General features: G+C 39.8%; 1 protein-coding gene and 1 long non-coding RNA gene across 2 annotated transcripts in view; one reads left to right on the forward strand and one right to left on the reverse strand.

Annotated features, from left to right (window-relative positions):
• Window positions 1-18,894: 18,894 nt before the first annotated feature.
• Window positions 18,895-19,689, reverse strand: LOC120603723 (uncharacterized). The gene is made up of 2 exons (XR_005653105.1): window positions 19,456-19,689; window positions 18,895-19,270 (listed from the first exon to the last, which is right to left on the reverse strand). It is a non-coding gene; the product is annotated as an uncharacterized LOC120603723 (long non-coding RNA).
• A 130-nt stretch (window positions 19,690-19,819) lies between these two features.
• Window positions 19,820-21,927, forward strand: part of PRKCH (protein kinase C eta) — a 197,890-nt gene continuing 195,782 nt past the window's right edge. Inside the window, exon 1 of the mRNA XM_039864425.1 lies at window positions 19,820-20,710. Within this exon, the coding sequence (XP_039720359.1) occupies window positions 20,348-20,710 (363 nt within the window). The 5' untranslated portion in view covers window positions 19,820-20,347. The remainder of the gene's footprint in view (window positions 20,711-21,927) is intronic.

A 21,927-nucleotide genomic window follows, 5' to 3' on the forward strand; every position in this document is an offset into this window, starting at 1 on the left:
CAGGGACTATGGCTCCACTGGGGGCACGAACCCAGGACCTTCTGTGTGTAAAGTAGATGTACTAACTGCTACACTATGGAACTATGTCCTCATTTTCTTTTTAATGCTTATATGTATCTTCTGAAAAATAATTTAAAGAGCATGAATAGCTTTTATAAATAGAGAAAACAACAGAGAATTTAATATTTTTAAAAAATTCAAAAGAAATAAGGAGAAAGATGAAAGAGCCCTATGGCTTATCTTTAAAGATCTTTCTCCAGGTTCGACAAAGTGGTTCTCAGACTGCTATGCTGAACAGAATTATTGGAAGAGATTTTAAAAAACATTTCCTCTGGGAGAATCACCAGGTGATACTGCTGTTGCTAGTCCCTGGACCAGCCAGAGGACAGAGCCACTTAATTAGTATTAGGTGTATAAATACACCTACTTTCTCTATCTTTTTCTAACTGTAGGACCTCAGGTAACTAACCTAAACTTCAAAAAAAAATTTTTTTCTGAGCTTCAAAATAGGATATTAATAACTGTCTTGAAGGATGGTGGTGAGGCTTAAATGGAGTAATGTACACAAGATGTCTAATCTAGTGCCTAATCCATGGTTCTCAACCTTATCCACAAATCATTCATCCTTTTCACACTCCTTCCTTCTTCTTCCTTTCCAGTACACTTTAAGACCTTATCCGAGTCCAAGAATAAAGCAAAGACAGTAACAGTTTAGTGTTCATGTTACTGTTTCTGCCAGTTTGTACAGATTATCATTCTAATGATCTCATGTAAAGTAATAAACCCGTGATAAGCAACTCATGTTTTTACCTTTTTGTTTAAACCCTTTGCTTCTTTTTTGTGAGTCTTGCATTATTGAAATCCACCTCTCCCTGTTTTCTGGTAAGCCTGGAAGTTAATTCAGAAAACATTTGCATTGTGCATAAAGCAACATGTGATCTTCCTTCTCTAAAGAACTTAAACATAGGTGGAAAAGACTACACAGTAAAAATCAGTTTTGCACATCATAACATTTAGTGGTATTTTTGTCATTTTTTAATATCCTACTTGATAAGGAAAGCATGAGACAGCATACTTAAAAAAATTCCTTTTCATTTAGAGCAGGATATTTTAAAAGCAACTCTATGGGGAGTCACCAATTTCTATAGCACGTGGTTCAAACCACCTCAGAAGGACCTCAAAGAGATGTAGCCTTGAAGAGGCCAGTGCTGGAAGGCTAGGTGACTCACTTGACTTGAGAGCCCTACAGCCAAGTGTAAATCTGAGGCACTGTCAGATTAGCAAGTTTGGCTGCTCCTCAGGGGAGCTTGACTCAGATGGTACACAGCCATGGGCCTCTCCCACTTATGCTTCCAGAGCTGAGTGGCATGTGTGAGCAATAGAAAATTCCTTCGACCCCAGAGCTGGCTGTGGAAGGGTCATGCCATGGGCTACAACTTTCCAAAACTGAACCAATGTACACCAACTTCTCTTTCCTTCTCTAGAGTCCAAGATTCATATAGTAGTCCTACTATGTCCCTAGTCTCAAGGGACTGCAAGCAGAATGCATAGAAGAATTACTTTCCATACAGAACACTGGTCAGGCATTATTAGCCTTGCAGAAATCAAGAGAAAGCCCTTCTATCTCTTTAATTTTACTCTTTTTTTAAAAAAAAAGAAAAATAGAATTATCCTATTATACTATTATACTATTTCATCCGAGGTGTTTCTAATGATTTTGTGATTTTTACGGTTACGGATTTGTCATGAATTATTTAAATTTAAAATGTGATCTATAGTTCTCTATGCAATATGAGCGTTTGTGGTCATGTAACGACAGGAAAAGATAAAAATTGTGTGCAAGGCCACAATTTCCAGTTTTGAAACTGGAAATTTATTTGATTTTTCTTTTTCTCAACATCATCATCATCATCATCATCATTATTATTATTAAATAGCAGTAGTAGTCATACTTTAGTTCCTATTCTTTTTCTTTCTCTTTCCGTTTATGGCTTGTGGCCATTAGATGGCGCTGTGCATTTCAAATATGAAAAGCACGTGAATCACTAATGAATGCTAGACTGTGCAGAATAAAGTAATACGTGTTAAAATTGTCATGTTTTTGCTTCATTGAGGGTAGAAACAGTTTACTTTTTGCATAAAAATTTCCAGTCTTATCATTTATTAAACAGATTTCTATAATATAATTCCACAATTCCATGTGAAACTTTCCTTGCATAAAGAAAATATTCCTTCCTATGTGACATAATAATGGCTCTCAGACTCAGATTTGGGTGTGGGATTCCTGAGTCAAATGAGATAATATGACTCCTTTATCACCCCTCAGCATCGTGCTGCTGATTTTGTAATAATGTCGATGAACTTATACTCTTTCACTTGGTGGTTCTTATCACTGGAAGCATTTACTCACAAAATAGGACGCGACTTCAATTACAAATGATCAGAAGTAGTAGCCTTAACTTTGGAAAAGAATAAAATTAATTGGCTTTTTTCGTGGTCAGTCCAAAGAGTTAGCTTTATTACTCTCATCATTAACCAGCTGATTGATGGAAGATGTTTCTGCAGTTTCATCCTCAGACTTTACCTCTTGCAGACCACAGTCCCTGCTATACCAATAGTTTCCTCTTTCCCTCATTTCCAGCCTTCTCTCCCATCCCATACTCCAGTCATTCCAGAGGTTTGCCCGAGGCCTCTCGCCCTCTCGTTCCACAGCTCTCCCTGAGCAGTCTCACCTGTGCCCAGGGCTCCAGTTACCTTTTTGGTGTTGATATTCCCAGTCTATCTTTAGCCCAGGTATCCACTTCCACATGCATGTCTTCAGGCACTCTTAAACTTAACTCGTCTGAAACAAAGCTCATCATGCCCGACTCCAAACCTGTGTTCTCTCTCAAGCAATGCTATCTTCTTCTGTGCAGTTACCCCACGCAGAAGTCTAAGAGTTGAGCTCCACCTTCTCTTGCTCTCATCCCCCCACATCCAATCGGTAGCCCAGTCCACCAGTCCTTGACCTTCACTCGCCACTATCCTGGTCATGAATTGGGTCACCTCTCATTTGGATGATGATTGGTTAACCTTCCCCTAATCTTGGCCTCTCTCAGTCCATTTTTTACCTTATAGCCAGAGTGATCCTTGTATAATGTAAATCTCATCATGTCTGGCCCCTGCTTGAAACCGTCAGTAGCCTCTCCTCTCTCTCAAGACAGATCCAAACTCCTTAAGGCTAACATAAATCCCTGGGCCTTTCCTACCTCTCTGGCCTTATCATTCCTGCCTCAGACTTGATACTTCCTTAGACACACCTTTCAGCACCTCAGATCAGCTGTGCTTTCTTCAGCTGCCAGTTTCTGCAAGCAGTGTCTCCGCTGTTTGCAATTTTTTTTTCCTCCACCCCCCTGACATGAATAATTCCTACTGGAATCTGCTTAGATGTCACTGTTTCTGGGAAGGGACTCCTCTGACTGCTTCTCCAAACAGGATGGCCTCTCCTGCTTAACAAAACTCTTATCATACTGTGTAGTAATTATCTCTTAGTCCACCCCTAGACTGTAATAAACAAATCTATTTTACTCTCCATTACATTTCTACCGTCCAGACAGTGCTTAACATGTAGTAGGCCCTCAATAAATATCTTTTGAATGAATGAATGTAACACAGTCTACACAGCTCGCTTGTACTCATTCTTTATAACCCAGGTCAGTTGTCTTCCCAGTTCATCCAGGCAGGAGTGGTCCCTCCCATCAATGACTGCCATGGCCCTGTGCACGTACATCAGTCAGAACATGTATATTATGCTGAAATTGTTGAGCCCAGACTCTGCACCAGACTCTGCACCAGACTCTGAACTCCTTCACGGGAGGGGCAATGTCCTCCTTAGGTAACCCCTGATAGAGTTTGTAGAAGGAATAGATTCTCCTGCTTCCAAAGATCATGTAGTAAATTATGGTTTAGACAGGATAAGGTTTTTACCTGATTTAGAGGTTTAGGCCTCGTTTTGTTTTTAATGGCTATTACCTTCAATTTCAATTTTTAAAAATTTATTTTACTGAGAACCCTGGGATTTGAAGACCTCAAACATTTGCTTGGTGAAAATTGCTCTTGCAATCATTTAAGGGTGTCAAGTCTCATATGTCTGAATGAGGCTGTGAGAGTTTTGGAAATGTGTAAGGAGTGTGTGTGTTCTGACTCCTATTTCCCTCCTCTAACCACTCTATCTACTCACTTCCTTCAGAAGAAGAGAATTGTTTATTCCATAGTACTACAGAATCTTTCTCAAGCATGTACTATGTGTCAGACACTGTTGTAAGCATTTTACATGCATTAACTAATTTAATTCTCAAAATAACCCGTTGAGACAGGCGTCGTCAAGCGTTATCATTCTTATTTTAGAGATGAGAAGCCTGAGGCACAGAGAGGTTTAATAGACTGCCCAGGGATAAGTGGAAGAGCCAGGATTTGGACCCAGGCGGTTTGGCTCCAGATCATGACCTCTTAGCTACTGTTATAGAGAAAGCTTGACCATGAAATACATTTTTTGATTATTTCATGTCAGGATACTAGCGGCCATTTAATAAATCGTTGTCATGTAGACCTGCTTCAATATGTAGATATCTGTGAGTAAAAGGGCTGTTTGTTACAAAATCTTTCTTCTCCTCTGCCTCAGACCACTGTGTTCCTGGCCCAAAACTTTGCAGTAAGCTTTGCAATCTTTTGCCCTTCAGGTTTTCAATCCTACTTTTTCTCTCATCTCCCATAACACCTTTGCTTGAGACAAGCAAAGCCTCGCTCAGTTCTTCACAGAGCCTTCTTTCTTGCTTTTTCTTGATCATATGTCTATAACTGCTATGCTACTTTCTCTTTGTCCTGCTGATACTAATTTAGAGACTTGTTAAGTTTTACAAGATCTCTTGCTAAACATTATTGTGTATAACAGTATGCCACATGTTTTGTATTTAGGAGTTTATATGTATTTGGGTACAGCCCACCTAACCTAAAATCAGACGGCCCTGCAATCACAACACAGCTACAGAAGTTAAACTGCATTGTTATTTGATATAACAAAGTATGATCATACATATTTATGCATTATTAGAAAGGCTATTTTAAAATAAATATTTCAAAGGATAAATAACATTTTTCATAAAAATTGAATGCTATGTCAGTTTTTAAAAGTGATTTGGAAAGACCTCCTTCCCACATTTGAGTTTTTCTTCCCTTGTCATCCAAAGCCTGTGCGCTGTTTGTCCCAGACCTCATTTCTTACTTCATTTTATCTTATAATATAGTTTTCCTTTATCTTTTCAATTTTTCATTTAATCTTGAACTGGAACATTTCTGAGCATTTCATTCAATATCTCCTATCCAATATTCTTGTTTGCTTAGATGTCCTATCTTTCCTCAGGTTACTGGAATACTCCTGTAGAATATGTTTCCTTAGATCACATGTAACAGGAAGGAAATCCTATTTAAAGGGAAAATGTTTATAAATACTTTTCTCAAGAATAATAGTGTATTCTGGCTCAAAGAACCTCCATATGAATATCATTCAACTATTTGCTCGACCACCATTTATTGAGCACCTACTAAGCCTGGCAACATGCCAGGCACTGGGAAAATGAGATAAAACTGCAATCTTCAAAGAATTTGCAGTGTAGGGTTGGGAGAATAACTATATTTAGACAATCGGAATACAGTATGTTAGTGCTGTAAGGCGGATATACACTGGGGGGCAAAGAAGCAGAGAAGGAGAGCTTACATCCTCTTCATGGTTCCAGAAAAGATTCTGCTGAAGAAAGGTCACAAGCTGAATGTGGAAGGATAGAGCAGCATAGTTATTATTGTTGTTACAGAAAGAAATAAGGTAGGGTTTGAACTTCAGAACTTTTATTCAGAAGGAAAAGAAACATTTTCCAAATAAGGTTATAGGATAATTTTGGCCTTATGCTGACACACCTTATGGAACTTTTACTTCAATTATCTTTAAAATTTTAAATTGAAAATTTCAGAATGTTTCAAGTTTTGTGTGTTTATGTCATAGGTTTTGGGATGCAACACATTTATTTTTTAATTGTGGTAAGATGTACACATAGTGCAATGTACACATCTTAAGGGTACGATTTTATGAGTGTGCCAATGATTCATCCTTATGACCAGCACAGGAAGTTTATGACAGAACTTTTCCATCATTCCAGAGAGTTCTCTCAAGCTCTCTTCTAGTTCTCACCCTTCATAGGCAACCACTGATCTGGTTTTTATCACTACAGAGTTTTGCCTGCTGTATACCTTTAATAGAGATAGGGCTATTCAGATTTTCTTTTCTTTCTATTTTCTATTATGTCAGTTTCTTCTTATGTCAGTTTTTATATGTTGTGGTTTTTTTCGAGAAATTTGTTCAATTCATCTAAGTTGTTTAATTTATTGGCATAATGTTATATATAATATCCCCTTACCATCCTATTAATGCCTATATTATCTGTGGTGAAGTCCCATTTTCATTCCTAATATTAGTAATTTGTGTGGTTTTTCTCTTGATTGGCCTTGCTAGGGGATTAGAAATTTTATTACTTTTTCATAGAACCAATTCTTGACTTTATTCGTTTTCTCTATTTTGTCTGTTTTCTATTGTATTGGTTTCTGCTCTTAAGTATTTTTTTTCTGCTACTTATTTTGGATTTAATTTGCTCCTTTTCCCTAGTTTTCTCCAATGGAAATATAAATATTTATATATCCCTCTAAGTACTGTGTTAGATGTATCTCACAAGTTTGACTTTTTTTGTTTTTATTATAATTCAGGTTAAAGTATTTTCTAAATTCCCTGGGATTTCTTCTTTGACTCATAAATTACTTAGAATTATGTTGTGTGGGCGTGTCTGTGAGGGTGTTTCTGGAAGAGATTAGCATTTGAATTGGTGAATTGAGTAATCCCCAATGTGGGTGGGCATTGTCCAAAACCTGGAAGGCCTGAATAGAACAAAAAGTCAGAAGGAGGTTGAATTCACTGTCTTCCAGAGCCCTGGAGCTGGAGTATTGATCTTCTCCTGTCCTTGGTGCTCCTGGATCTCAGACCAGGACTGTAATCTGTACCATCAGCTTTCTGGCTTTCAGGGCTTTAAAGGACACTACTGGCTTTTTTGGGTCTCCAGCTTGCAGATAGCAGATTGTGAGATTTCTTAGCTCCCATAATCACATGACCCAACACCCTATACTAAATCGTCTGTCTGTCTGTCTGTCTGCCTACCTGCCTGCTTGTCTGTCTGTCTCCCTACTTACCTACCTGTCTGTCTATCTATCTATTACCTGTCTGTCTATCTATCTATCTATCAATCATCTATCTATCTAGAGTTTATTTGAGCCGAACCAATGATAGATGCCAGGGAGCAAAATCTAAAATACTTCTGAGAATAACAGTTTCGCGGTTTCTTTTATGCATCTGAAATTAAGGAGGGAACATAAAGAAGATTACATGGAGGTGGGAAAAAGCAAGATGGGAATTGGATTACAGGATAGTTAACAAGATTATGTGTTCTCTCGAGGGTTAATACCCCCTTCTAGGGGTATTCTGGTATTTCAAAGGTGTGTTAACCTAGATGCACAAGAACAATGGGCAGGCTGGCTTAGAAACTTTCACTAAAGAAGCTATAGGTCTAGGGCATGACTACCCACTATGACCTTCCCAGTTAGAAATTTATGATCAGATCACCCTATGAAGTTACTTTCCATAGAACCTCCCTTTTTTGGGGTTTTGTCTGTCTGTCTGTATGTCTATCCTATCTATCTATCTATCTATCTATCTATCTATCTATCTATCATCATCTATTATCTATCTCTATTATTCTATCTACCCACCCATTCATCCATCCACCCATCCATCCAACCTGTTGGTTCTGTTTTACTGGAGAACTTTGACCAATAAAGTAATTATTCCATATGCATTTGAAAATAATATGTATTCTGCAGATGCTAGGAAGATAATCTATAAATGTCAGTTAAATCAAGTTGGTTGATAATGTTCAAATCATTTATACCCTTATTAATTTTTTTGTCTAGTTCTATCAATTACAAAGAAAGGTATTAAAAATCAACTATGATTATGAATTTGTATATTTGTCCTTTTAATTCTCATTTTTGCTTCTTGTACTTGAAGCAAAAGCTTCTTATACTTCTTGTACTTTAGCTTTTTAGTCACATAGACATTTAGAATTTTAAATTTTAACTAGTGATGAAATGACCATTTATCATTAAGAAATGTTAGTCTTCACTCATTCTTGACTTGAAGTTCATCTAATGTGATGATATCGACACCAACTTTCTTAGATTTGCTTGGTCTATCTTTCCCACTCCTTTTCCTTTCAACTCGTGTAGACAACATGTAGTTGAATCTTGCTTTTTACTCATCCTTGCAATCTCTTCCTTCTCATTGAATTGTTCAGTTAATTGATATTTAATATAATTTTTGAAATGGTTGGATTTAAGTTTGTTTTTTACTTGTTCCATCTGTTTTTTTCTCTGTTCCTTCTTTCTTGCCCATGTTTTGATTAATAAAACATTTTTAGGACTCTATTTTAATTCCACTGTTGGTTTTAAGCTATACATTTGTGGCTTAAATTCTCCAAATAAACTTTGTTCAGTGATGAAAATATTCCACGTGCTTTTCCAATATGGGAGCCACTAGCTACATGTTGTAGTAAGACATACAATTGAGGAAATGAATTTTACATTTAATTTTAATAAAGTTAAATTTAAAGTAGTCACTCGTAGTTAGTGAATTATGTGTTGGACAGCATATCCTTATTAGTCTACTTCGATTTATATTATATCACTTCATGTAAAGCATAAAAATCTTACAATACCATAATTTTATTAATTCTTTATCCTTTTTGTTACCATTGTCCTATATTTTGTATCTATATGTGTTAACAATCCAATGACATATTTGTCTTTAAACAATTTTGTGTTTTAAATAAATATGAGGAGAGGAAAAAAAGAGTCTTGTATACTTGCACATTTATTTACCATTTCTGGTGCTGTTCTTCCTGTAGTGTTCCTGTATTCTGGTGCTTCCTTCCTGTTGCTCAAGTTTTCCCTTATTATCATTTCCCATCTCCCTAAAAGACTCATATTCGTATCTATTATAGTTTGCAATGAATTCTCCCAGCATTCATTTTTCATTTTTCTGAAAATGTTTATTTTTATTTTCAAGGGACACTTTTACCATTTAGAATTCTGGGTTGACCACCTTCAGCACTTTAGTGATGACATTCCATTTCTTTTGGGCTCCATTGTTTTTAACAAGAAGTCAACTGTTAATCATGGAATTGTTCCCCTGTATGTTATGGATTTTTTTCTCTGTTTTCAACATTTACTCTTTGGTTGTCAGCCTTTGACTATGATGTACCTAGATGTGGCTTTTTTTTTTTGTATTCTGCTTGTAGTTTGTTGATTCTTCAATGTGTAGGCTGATGTTTTCCACCAAATTAGAAGACTTTTCAGGTATTACTTATTTACATTTTATTTTACCCCATTTTTTCTTCTCTCCTATTAGGACTCCAAATGTATATTTATTTCAAATATATCCATTCGGTTTATTTCTTTGCCGATACTCCTCATCTGTTTACTCAATGTATATATCTCTTCCTGTGCATCTTTAAATATATTTATAATAGCTGTTTTAAGGGACTTCATGTGCTAATGCCAACACTTGGGTCATCTTGGATTCTGCTTCTATTGACTATTCCTTTTCTTGATTATGGATCGCATTGTCCTGCTTCTTCACATGTCTAATATTGTAAAAATTATTCTTCAATGGTATAAGGAAGTTATTGAGTCTGGCTTATCCTTATATTCCTTTAAAAGTTGTTGGGGTTTCTTCTATCAGGCTGTTAGATTACTGAAAATTTCTCTTGATCCTGTTAGGCTTTGTTTTATTATTTGTTAGGGCAGCTCTATTTCAGTGTTGTCCTTAGTTTTGAGGCACGGCCCTTCCTCTGGGACCTGATATTTATTCCAAAGGTGTGGCTTCTTTAGATTTTCAGTTGAATGCGTGAGATACTCAGTAAGGTCTCTCCACTTTTGGCTGGGCCATTGTTATCCTGTGTCCAGTTTCCAGGACTGACAGCTTATGATATCTTGGCCCAGCTCTCTTACTTGCAGCAGCCCTTCTCTCCTAGACCGCATGAACTCTCACGCTGCACATGAGCTGTAGGGCAACATTCATGCAGTCTTCTTTGTCCCCTTTCACCACACAGCTCCTGCCTTACAAATCTCAGGGACCACAGCCATTCTAAACTCTACCTGTACCTCTTTAGCTCTTTTAGTCCTTTAGCAGGATGTCCATATTCTCCTGGATTCCATTTTCTTATAGTCCAGTTGGTGTCCCCAGGGAGAAAGATGAAAAAGATATGAAGCTCTCTTTTGTGTTTCTCTTCTCTTGAGGATCACAGTCCTACAATGTTTATTGTCAAATGCCTGGAATCAGTTACCTCAGATATTTATAGCTGTTTTCACTGGGAGGACAAGTCCAGTATCAGTCATTGTGTATGACCAGAAGTAGGCATCCTCTTATATATATTTTGGATAGTGTGTACACCTTAAAAAAAATACTAAAACAGAAAATCACTCATCTTTTTTATTTAAAGATTTTTGTTTTATCTTTATTCGAGAGTACTGTTCTTGATTATTGTGTATTCCCAATCTATCCTCAATATCCATTAGTTTGTTGAAGTTCATTTAAATTATTATAATTAATATTCCTAAATCACAATAATTAATTAAAATATTAATAATTAATAATTAATAACAATAATTCTTAATTATTAATAATTAATAATTAATAACATTAATATCTGTAAGACTTCTTACAGTGTTTATTAAACATTGAAAAGACATTTTTTAAGAGTTTAAACCAAAATTTGGGTAAAACAAAGTATATTCTAGTATCCTTCTAAAAAGTAGGCTACAATAAAATTATAAGACAATAACATGATCTATACAAAACTTGTTCATTGGCACAAAATGCAACTTGCAGTTTTTTTAAAAAACAACAAAAATAACTTTTCACTGATTAGAATTTAACTGGCACATCAAAGGAAAATGCCAGAAATAAATTTGCCCGACACTGTATTTCTAGGAAAACTGATATGAATTGACTGTACCATAATTTATGTGTTTTACTATTATCATTTAACAAAACATATCAAAGCAATATAAACGATACTGTTGTTTATATAAATCGATTACTTGAGACTAGAACTTGCTCTGGGGAGCTGTGGCCCTACATTCTGAAGACCCAGGGAATATGGAAAACACCAGGAGGGTAATGCTCAACTTATAGTTTTGGCTCCTCATCTATAAAATAAAGATTTTGTCTGGAGTCTTCTAGCACACCTTTCAGAGCAAAAGGATTATCTTTTCTGTATCCTAATTTTTACTTTCTCACCCATCTTCTTATTACAATGGTATATTTTTGTCTTTCATCTTAAAATATTCATTCTATACATTTATTTTTATCTCAGAGTAATGATGGCCATATTTCTGGGTGGTTATAACAATTATCAAATAATTATAAATGGGAACAAAAAACAAGCATGTGGCTAAGTGCCAGGTAATTTTAAAAGTTAAAATATATTATAGTTACCTCATAAATATAATAGAGTCTCTGATTGCTGTTAGAAAAATGAACTCTAACTAAGAGACATAGCTTGTGTATTTACATGGAAATATAGATGCTGGAATGATATCACGGCCTGCCATCAGTTATCTCAAACCGAGTCCAAGTTTTTAAAGTCATTTCCTAACTAATGTTAACAAGCACAGGTGTTTCCTGATTTCAGTTGTTCAGACTCTTAAAAAAAATGAATAACTCAGGGAAATGTGTAAAATTCCTTTGTTGGCTTCTTCCTTTCTCCTGTATCAAGCCTAAGTTTCATCTTAGTATGTGGCTTTTGTATTTCCACGCCCATGTAACCCGTTAGCTTATTTTCTCTCTTTCTATTTGTTATACTCACTAGATCTCTCTTTTGTTTTTTTGTTATTGGTGCTATTTTTTTTTCAAGTTCTCTTCCATATTTAGAATCTCAATTTGAGCGATTGTATTTGAACTAAGAGAATGTGTCAAAAATTCTGCCTCTGATTTGGAGAGGCTCTGCTGTGGGTGACAAGATTGAGCCATGTGGGTGGTGGGTCTGTGCCTGGTCTTGAGCACCAGTTCCTCATGCCAGAGGGGCACATGGCATAGAGCGTGAGGCAAAAAGGATGAGGGGTGGGGAAGGGAAAGTGAGCGCAGGGGGAGGCAGAACTGATAACATTTATATAATACTGTAGGACTTTGCATTTAATTGTGTGACTTTTCTGAGATCATCAAGCAATTATGGAGAATGCAAACGTGTTTTTGAAAGCTATTGTCTCATATGCCTTAATGCTGTTTCTTAAACCTTAGTGCAGAAGAATCACCTGGGCTTGTTAAACTTCATCAGAAATGCCAATTCCTGGTCCTTCCAACTCCCCACTCTCCTCTAAAGGTCGTGGTTGAAAGGTCTGAATTGCCCTGCTATCAAGTGTTGGTTTCTAGAGCTAAAATTATGTTGATGGCATAGTGGGGCTTCATTAAATTAATAAGGAAAATAAACAGTACCTTGATTTACTACTCTGCTCTTCTAGTATCTAGAGCAAACATTTGTTAACTTTCTGTGTTCAAAACAGATGCCTCAATTCAGAGTTCTAAAAAGGAAGAAGGAGAAGAAATTTGGGGGATTTTAAGGTAGGAATATGTCTTGATCAGTTTTGTAGAAAGTTAAAATTTTCTCCTTGCATGAGAAAGATGATTGGGTTTGATGTGAAAATTTTACGCTTCATTACCAGGATTTCAAGGACAAGAAGTCTTTTTTATGCTTCTTGGTTATGAACTATAAGTTCTTGGGAACGGGGACCAAACTGCTTTTTCATTTCCAAGAATTAGAAAACGTTGAAGTTTCACCAGAAAGACGACAGGAAATGATTACAATTTGAAAGGGTTAAAGTCAACTTTATCTGTGATTTGGTGAGTAGTTAGTTAAAAAACGTACATTAAATTGCTAAAAATCTCATTATAGAAAAACCGCAAATTACCAATAAATGAAAAGAAAAAGCCATCTATAATAATAAACATTTATAAAGTTTCTTACAATGTGCCAGGTACTGTTCAAGTGCTTTATAAATAACTTCTATGAAACTCATAGTAACCCACTTTACAGCTGAGAAAACTGAGGCAGTCAGAGAGACAGGATTTGGGAGGAGGCAGAAATAGGATTCCTTAGGAGGTAGTCTGGCTCCAGAGTCCCATTTTCAATCTCTATATTAGCTGGACTCTGCACTATAATCTATGACCTGTGATAACCACTGTTTATATTTAGGGGTATATGCTTCCATATTTACACAGATGCATAACATATACATATACATTTTATACCAAATAGAATCCTGCTGCATTACAGATTGATTGCCTGCTTTTTCACTACCAATATATTGTGAAACTCTATAATGGCTACTATAGTCAATAGTTACGGCTACATTCTGGTAAAATATTCTATTTCAAGTGAAACTCCCCTTCCCCTCCCTCCACCCAGTAATATAGCTGTGAAAAAGCATAGTGGAGAAGGCCCAAGTGATCTTAATATTAAGATCATTTGAACTTACAAAAATCGTTTTTATATATTAAATTTTATCACTATAAAACTATCCAATTTAAAGACTGAAAAAATATGTAGAGTTTTACAAATGACCTAAAGGCAATTCCAGAGGACTTTGAAAAGTCTGAATACACTGCCCAGCGACCAGAGTGGAATGATGGACTAGATGGTCACTGAGTGAATCAGAGCATGCCATCAACAAGACATGGAGAAAACCCAGTAAAGGGCGAGAGAAAGATGCTATTAGAGCACAATAATCATTTTCCTCTCACAGGTTTCTTATACAAGCCATAAAATCTAATAACTTGGTTGCTACTTGTAGTTAATAACCTCTTGGCTTGTTAATGAACTAGAACCAAATGAGAAAAGTTAATGGAATAACCTGACTATATTAATAGTAGGTTTAGAGAAAATTATTACTATTGCAAACTCTATTCACTTGCTTCTATCACTATATCACTATTTTAAAATGCCAAGAAAAATATTAAAAATGAGGAGTTATAGTATGTTTTGCATTCAGAATTAAGGAATTTTAAACTATTTTAATTTGAAAAGGTATTTTTGCCTCATTGGTGACATGCTACTTTAAGTTATTACAGAAGTGGATACAAAGAAATGTTTGAGGTGACTCAATGCAATGAGTCTTGGCTTTCCTAAAGTATTTATCTCATCTTTTATTGAATGTGAGGTATGTCTTTTTTTAATCCACAAAACTATAATTCAGGCTGAAGACATTTATGAATCTGTTTCTTAATAGAATACCTGTAAAGTTTTCCAGGTTTCCATGTTGCTACTAAGAAAGGTTCTTAGGTAATGTAAAAGATTCAAATGAAAATATTCTAATATGGGTCGATTTGAACAGATGAGTTGTGTCAAAAAATAAAAGAGTCATGAGAGAGATTTGTATTTGTTCTCTTTACACACATAAAATATTTAACTTCACTCGATTTTCCTGTTATTAACAATGGCAGAAATGTTTTATGGAGTTTTTGCTCTCGATCACCAGGCCGTGTCTAGGTAGTTGTCGGTACAAAGCGTTACCAACTTGACTGCTTTTTATGGGACTGTTACCTTACATGGCTCCTCTGTTCTGATCTCAATTTCTAGAATCTTCTGACATAAGTGGGCTTTTGAGGCAAAGAGCAACTTAAGGCCCTTCTTTTTGAGGAAGACTGAAGAAGGGTAAGAAGCCCTCCCCAGCCACTCCATCTGCCCTTGTAGGACTTTTTCTCTACAGACTTCCTTTCCCTTGTTCCCCTTCTCATTGTGAGCTGTTCATCCATTGACACACTGACTGGTGTATCAGGAGCCTTGGCTCACTGAAGATCTTACCACTCTGACCTCATCTCACATCCCTCCCATCCCCTGGCTTGGCTTGAAGATCTTTCCCTTTATCTGGGTGTTCAGAAACTTCACAATGATATATCTAGGTACAGATCTTTTTTTAATCATTCTGCCTAATACACCATGTCCTTTTCAATATGAGACTAGTGTCTTCCTTCTATTCTGAGAAATGTTACTATATTTGTGAAATATCTTACCTCTTTCTGTTCTTTTTGAAAGACCTATAAGTAGGACATGGTGGCTTACTTTTGCCACATTACATGTACCTTTATACATATACCATTATGTATACCTTTGCAAATTCAGAAATGGGAAAGGAACAGCACCATTGCACTTCCTGACCTGCATCCCACTCTTTCCTGCTGGCTGAAAATCTCAACCTTCCTTCTGTTCTCAGTGTACAGAAATTTTCAATCTTACTATGCATTAGAACCACTCTGGGGTGGGCCTAGGCGTGCATTTAAAAAATGGGTCAAATCTCAGCCCTAACACAGATTAACTCTGTGATCCAATTTTCTTAAACTTTCTGACCCTTGGTGTCCTTATTTGTAAAACAGAGATAATAATCTTACCTCAATGGTTGTCATGAGGATCAAATGAAATAATGTTAGTCAAGTGCCTTGTTACAGTGCTGGTGGGTGCACGATACATGATAATATGCCAATCAAGGTAACAACTGAAGTGTACATGTGCTTGGCAATTTATCACATGCTTTATGTGAATTATTTTATCCTCAGAGTCCTTTCAGATCAGTGTGTTTATTATTTGTTTGTAAGCCTAACACTCTAAGAACTGTTTTCATTTACCCGTGTTGTATTCCAATCTTTGTCCTTTGGTATATGTTTTTTTATGTACTTCATAGAATATTTGTATTTCTTACTCTAGATTTTCAAAATGTTATTGACTATCACTTTTTTCTATGTTGTTTGTCATATGTCATTTTAATAACTACCTAATATTCTATTGAGTTGCTATTTTGTGCTTTGTCATTCTACTATTGCTGGACCTCTTCAGGCAAAGAACTGATTTCTTACTTTGAAGCTTTTGATGTATGCTGTCAAATGCCCTCCAAAACCTGTGACATATAATAGTCACATGGGGTAGTTTTTGACCTGGCTCTTATTCTCCTAATTCTCTAATTCTATTTTAATGTGAAATGGAAATTGTGTGAAATGTTCCTTAAGTTATAGGAAAAATGGCAGTGATTTAATCAATCAATCAATCAATCAATCATAAAAGCATTTAGAAAATGTATAAAGAATTGTATATGGAGAAGTCCAAAGTTATAGTGTGGCTAAGACAAGAAACAGTAATAGTGATAGGAAAAAAAGAAAAAAAACCCTCTAGTCTACAAAAGAACCTATACTATAGATTTTAAAGCAGTCAATATAAATATTTAACTTGCTATATTGTATTACATGCAAGCCACTAGTAAGCAAGATAGGATGTACATAGAGAGGGGACTTCTTGCTCCCCTGCCTTCTTTAAAAGTGAGGACTAGCTCTGAATAAAAGCTATGATACAAGTGAGGTTCGTATCAGCAGACCGTCCCTTCCTCTAGGGACCTTATACTGTGTGCTGTCTACTACCTGCCTAGTGCCCCCCAGGAGCCACTTATAAAACATGACACAGGCTGGAGACAATCAGAATTTCCCTGCCCCCAAGATTGATTTAAGGATGCTGGTAGAGAAAATCCTTGTTCCACTGCGGCCATGAAGCTGGAAATCTGGGAAGTTGGGGCTGCTGGTGACCATTTCCCCCGGCTATATGGAGGCAATTTTGGACAGCAGGCTGAGGGCCACAAACATAGATATTTCTTTTTAAACTAAGGCCCATTTCTTCACCAATGCCTTGGCTGGTGTTCCCTCCTGCAGTCCCAGAACAGTATGATCTCTCTCTTGTACTGTTTCCCCTTACTAAAAAAGCCCTCTATCTAGTGATTCCATCTTCCTCCTCAGCTCTCATTCTCCTCCCCATTCCAGCCAAACCTCTTGAAACAATGTCTACTCTTTCCACTTTCTTATTTTTCACCTTAACCTACTCCACACAAGATTTAGCTCCCACACCTTTACTGAAACTCCTCAAAGATGACTAAGGATCTCCCCATTGCCATCTCCACATGGGCTTCTTTGGTCCTTGTTTACTTAATCTCCCAGGATCATTTGATTTAGCTGACCAATTCCTTTCTGTTTGAAACTTCTTGGTTGGTTTCCACAATACTTGGACACCACATCCTCCTGGTTTTTCTCTCACCTCCCTGGCTGCTGCTTCTCAACCCCCTTGCCTGTCTCTCTTCCATCTATAAATGTTAAAGTTTCTGGGGAGCTCTTTTCTAGACCCCCATTCTAGCATGCTACACTCTCTTCCAATCTTTTCCTGTAACAGAGATCTCATTCACTGTTCTAGCCTCTGTTGCTGTCTGTGTACTGATGGCTCCTCAACTTATGTCTTAACCTCAGACTATACCTCTGAGCTTTACAACCACATAACTAATTGCCTACTTCAGATTTCCACTTAAATATATCAAAGATAAATCAAACCTGGCATGTTTGGAATTGAACTTTTCATCTCCCTTCACAAATCTGCTCCTCCCCTAGTGTTTCCTAATTACTAATGGCTCTGCAATTCACACAGTTGCTCAAGCTGGATTCCTGTAAGTCAATCTTGATACTTTCCTCTTCCTCATTCTCTCCATTCAATCCATCACCAGAACCCATCAATTCTACTTCCTAAATGCTTCTCATATCTGTATCCATCTGCTTATCTTCATCTTCATCACCACCACCTAAGTCCCAGTCACCATTTTCTTTCTCTTGAACTTCGGCAACAGCCTCCTAACTGGTTGCTCTTTCCAATCCATTCTTCGCACAGCCCTAGAGAGAAATTTTAAAACACAAACCTCATGCTGTCCTGGCCCAGCTTAACAGCCTTCAGAGACTTTTGGTTGCCCGTGAATAATGTCCAAAGAATGAGAGCTGAGGAGGAAGATGGAAAGTCTGGTCAGTTTTGGACCCTGACCCACATTTTCAGGCTCATATCAACCACTCTCCCCTCTCCTTTCTTGGCTCCAGCCACATGGAGTCTTCCCTGTTCCCCAAACAAGTCAAACTGTCCTTTTTCTCAGGAACCCTGAATAAGCTGATCCTTCAGAATACTTCCTCAGGGGCCCTTCTCTGACCACCCCCTGCAGTACATCCATTGTCCCATCACACCGCAGGCTTTTCCTTCACTGCCCCCTCCGAATGTGTGATCTATTTGTTGTTTCTCTTCTCTGTGGGACTGTAAACCCTAGGAGGGCAGAGACCAAGGCTGTCCTGCTCATTGCTTTGTCACCACTGCCCAGGTTTGTCTGGTCTGACAGGGCAAAGATAATCTGTTTCCCTCATATCCCAACCCCAGGGCTGCCCACCATTTGGAGACTGTTGTTTTAATGCCAAAGCCCAACAATAGCAAACTCTTCAGTGGTTCTTAAAGCTAGAGTCCCACTCCTTGGAGGAGAGAGTGACAGAGTTGACCCAGATGCTCTCCTTGACCTTGGAGCAGAAGAACCAGACAGGAGCTCCCTGGACGTTTGGGAGCTTGCTTTTTCAAGCCCCGCCTAAAGCTAAGGTGTCATTAGAATGATGTGCTGCATCCCTTCCCTGTTCTCTTCAGGAAGTTTTAGTATTTTAAGACAGTCCCTCCCCCACAGGCCCATTGTTCTTACTTGTTTTCATTCCATAGCGTGCCTCCATTCACTCATGAAATTGTTGAGAACCTACTCAGTGTGAGAGTCTCAAACAGGGCACTGTGGGGAGGGGGCTAGAAAGACTCATCTGCTTCCAAGGAAACCTGAATAGCCAGACAGAATGTAATTAAGCATCTTAAGAATGGCCTAGGCTTTATAGGAGACAAATTGGTTGTGGCTGGCCCTTAGGCAGCAAGCTTTGCAACGAAGCAGAGTGACTGAAAGAGGACAAAAACCGCTGGGGCCACGAGTGGGAAGGAACAGCAGGCTGCCCACTCTGACTCGCAGACACGGTTAACAACCTGGGGTGTGCCTTGAAGTGGCGATTTTTTTCGGCACACATGTATCAGGGGCAGTGTGTGTGAATGTCTTCTCCCTTTGCAGTGCAAGGCTGGGTGGATCAGAAACCACCCCACAGAGGAAGAGTCTTATTTCGTCTCGGCCATGTGTGTCTTCAGAACCGACCTTTCCTGCTCTTTGTGAAACAAGACACGCCTCTCGGAGGAAGGAGGAGGACAGGATTTCCATCATTACTACTGCCCTATTAAAAAAAAAAAAATGAAAACGTGTAATTACTCTCTGCAGGAAAGGCGCACAAACAGGATGGGCCCGAGTTGAACCCGGGATGAGCCATCCCTGTTCAGATTAGGAAAAGGAACCTCCCCACAGGGCGCCCACCTCCTGCTAGGGCTTCTCCCAGATGGCCAGGCGGGGTCGTCAGCCCACCTTTTAGAGTGGGAGGGAGGGCACGGGCGACTCCACGTCGCTCTGGTTCCCTTGTTCCTCATCCTCCTCCTTCCTGCCTTCCAGCCCTCGCCGGGCCTGTCGCCCATGCCTCAGGTGTTTGCTCCAGCTAGGCCACGAGCTCTTCCCTTTTTGGCCTACACCTGGGGTGGCCTCCAGCGGGAAGCACGCCGCCAGCGCCGGTACAGCAGGGAGCGCGCGCAGAGCAGGGCGAGAAGGCAGGCGCGGGGCTGTGCCGCGGCGTGCGCCTGGCCGCTGACCCACCGCAGGGCTGGCGGGACTTGGGACTGCACGCCACGCCCCTGGGGTTCAAAAGGTGCGGGACCCCGAGCAGGGTTTCGGTGAACTTGGAGGCTGGCGGTGCGAAGCTCCTGTCCGGGATGCGGCGGCAGCTGCTTCCTGGTTTGAAGCTCACCGGGTGGGGGAGAGCGTGAGCCCGCGGAGGCGGGGGCAGGAGGAGAAGCAGGAGGAGGCGGGGGCGAAAGACGCTTGGGGCTGGAGCTAACCGGACGGGTCGCTCCGGCTCTCCGGAGAGAGGAGCCTCCCGGCTCTGGAGAAGGGGCGAGTCTTGTTCGAGCCCCCGGGAAGTGCCGAGCGTTCGAAAGGAACAGTCGGGCTCACCCGGCCCGCTGCTAGCTCGGCGCCGGGCTCCCCTCCTTTCCACCTCGCGAGGGAGGGCGGGAGGGAGGGAAGGAGGGGAGGGGAAGGTCCCGCGGAGAAGGCAGAATGGCCCGGCAAGGGGTGCTTGGGCGCTGCTTTTCCCAGGAGCTGACTCCACTCTTGCGGCTGCCGCGAGGGCTGGCCTGAGCAGGGGCTCCAGGCTCTCCCGCTGCGAGCCAGCGCGGCCCCCCGGGGCCGGGGCAGTGGCGCCGGCATGTCGTCTGGCACCATGAAGTTCAATGGCTACTTGAGGGTCCGCATCGGCGAAGCCGTGGGGCTGCAGCCCACTCGCTGGTCCCTGCGCCACTCGCTCTTCAAGAAGGGATACCAGCTGCTGGATCCCTACCTGACAGTGAGTGTGGACCAGGTGCGTGTGGGCCAGACCAGCACCAAGCAAAAGACCAACAAACCCACGTACAATGAGGAGTTCTGCGCCAACGTCACTGACGGCGGCCACCTGGAGCTGGCCGTCTTCCACGAGACACCCCTGGGCTACGACCACTTCGTGGCCAACTGCACCCTGCAATTCCACGAGCTGCTGCGCACCGCCGGCGCCTCGGATACCTTCGAGGGCTGGGTGAGTAGCTATGACCCTTTCTGGCTGTGTCCACTTGATCCCCTCTCAACCATCTGTTTGTTAAAACTTGCTGGGGTCCCGCTTTCCATCATCCGAGCTCCGCGGTGGAGGGAATTCCCTTCCGACTTTGGTCCTTGCCCAGGTGACCACGACACGGATGATGCGGCCGCGGTAGGTGTGTGAAGGCGCAGGTGTGTCTCCAGGAGGCCAGCCTGGATAGGTCCCCTTTTGGGATGGCAGGTTGGACTAACGGGAATTCAGGGCGGGGGCCGTCACCCCCCATCCACCTAGACTCTTGGTAAGGCTCCCCAATTTCGGCACACGGTTAACACGCAGGGAAGGCAAGCAAGGTATGATAGGAAAGACTTGATTAGGGTAACGTGCTTTAAACATTTCTTAGGAGAAAGCCATACATTCTCGCAAGTATTATTCATAGTGTTTATGGATGCGTGTTGGTTCAGCGTCTCAGACGTGCACACGTGTTTCGGCATGCAGATCTATTACATCCCAGAGGTACATAACCTACACTGGCGGGGATCGGAGTACCTGGGTCTGCACGTTAGCAACGTTTTATTGTTTAGCAGTTTTCCAAGGAGATGAGGTTTACATGTGTTTGCAAGTAACGCCACTAGTTCGGTCTCAGTCTGGGAGATGTGAGTCCTGAATTATGCGTTTCTGCTGCTTTTGGTTGAGAGCTAGAGGAGCTCCTCAGTAGTTTGTGAATCTCCTCCACACCTGCTGGTGTTTCTGTGTATTGACAAGTAGTTACCCGCAACTTCTCACTTGCCTCTACTTTTCACATAGTTCTCATGAGGCAACACTGCTGCTGTAAATAAATTAAAATTTCTAGAGCACTCTCCACAGTGCGAAAACGCTTTTGCTTCTTAATCCTCATGCTATCTTTGTGGGGCAGGTGTTATCTTTCACACTTTTGTATGATGAAATAATAATGATAATGAAGTGGTCTGGTTTGGCAAAATGAAGAAAGCTGTTTGAAGGCTCTCAGGAGTTTAATGTTTAAGTTTTGGAGGATGTCAGTTTTGAACCCAGGATGTGTATCAGTATTGAAAACCTGTTTGAAATCAACAAGTGGTGGAATCAGATGGGCAATAATAAAGACACATTTAGGTAGTTTATACTTTGAGGAATTGATAATTTTACTGTAGATTCTCTAAAATTACAGATGGTTTGTGGGCCTATCCTTTTCTTTTAAACAG

Source organism: Pteropus medius, unplaced genomic scaffold (genome assembly GCF_902729225.1).
Source record: "Pteropus medius unplaced genomic scaffold, Ma_sr-lr_union100, whole genome shotgun sequence".
NCBI lineage: Eukaryota > Metazoa > Chordata > Mammalia > Chiroptera > Pteropodidae > Pteropus > Pteropus medius.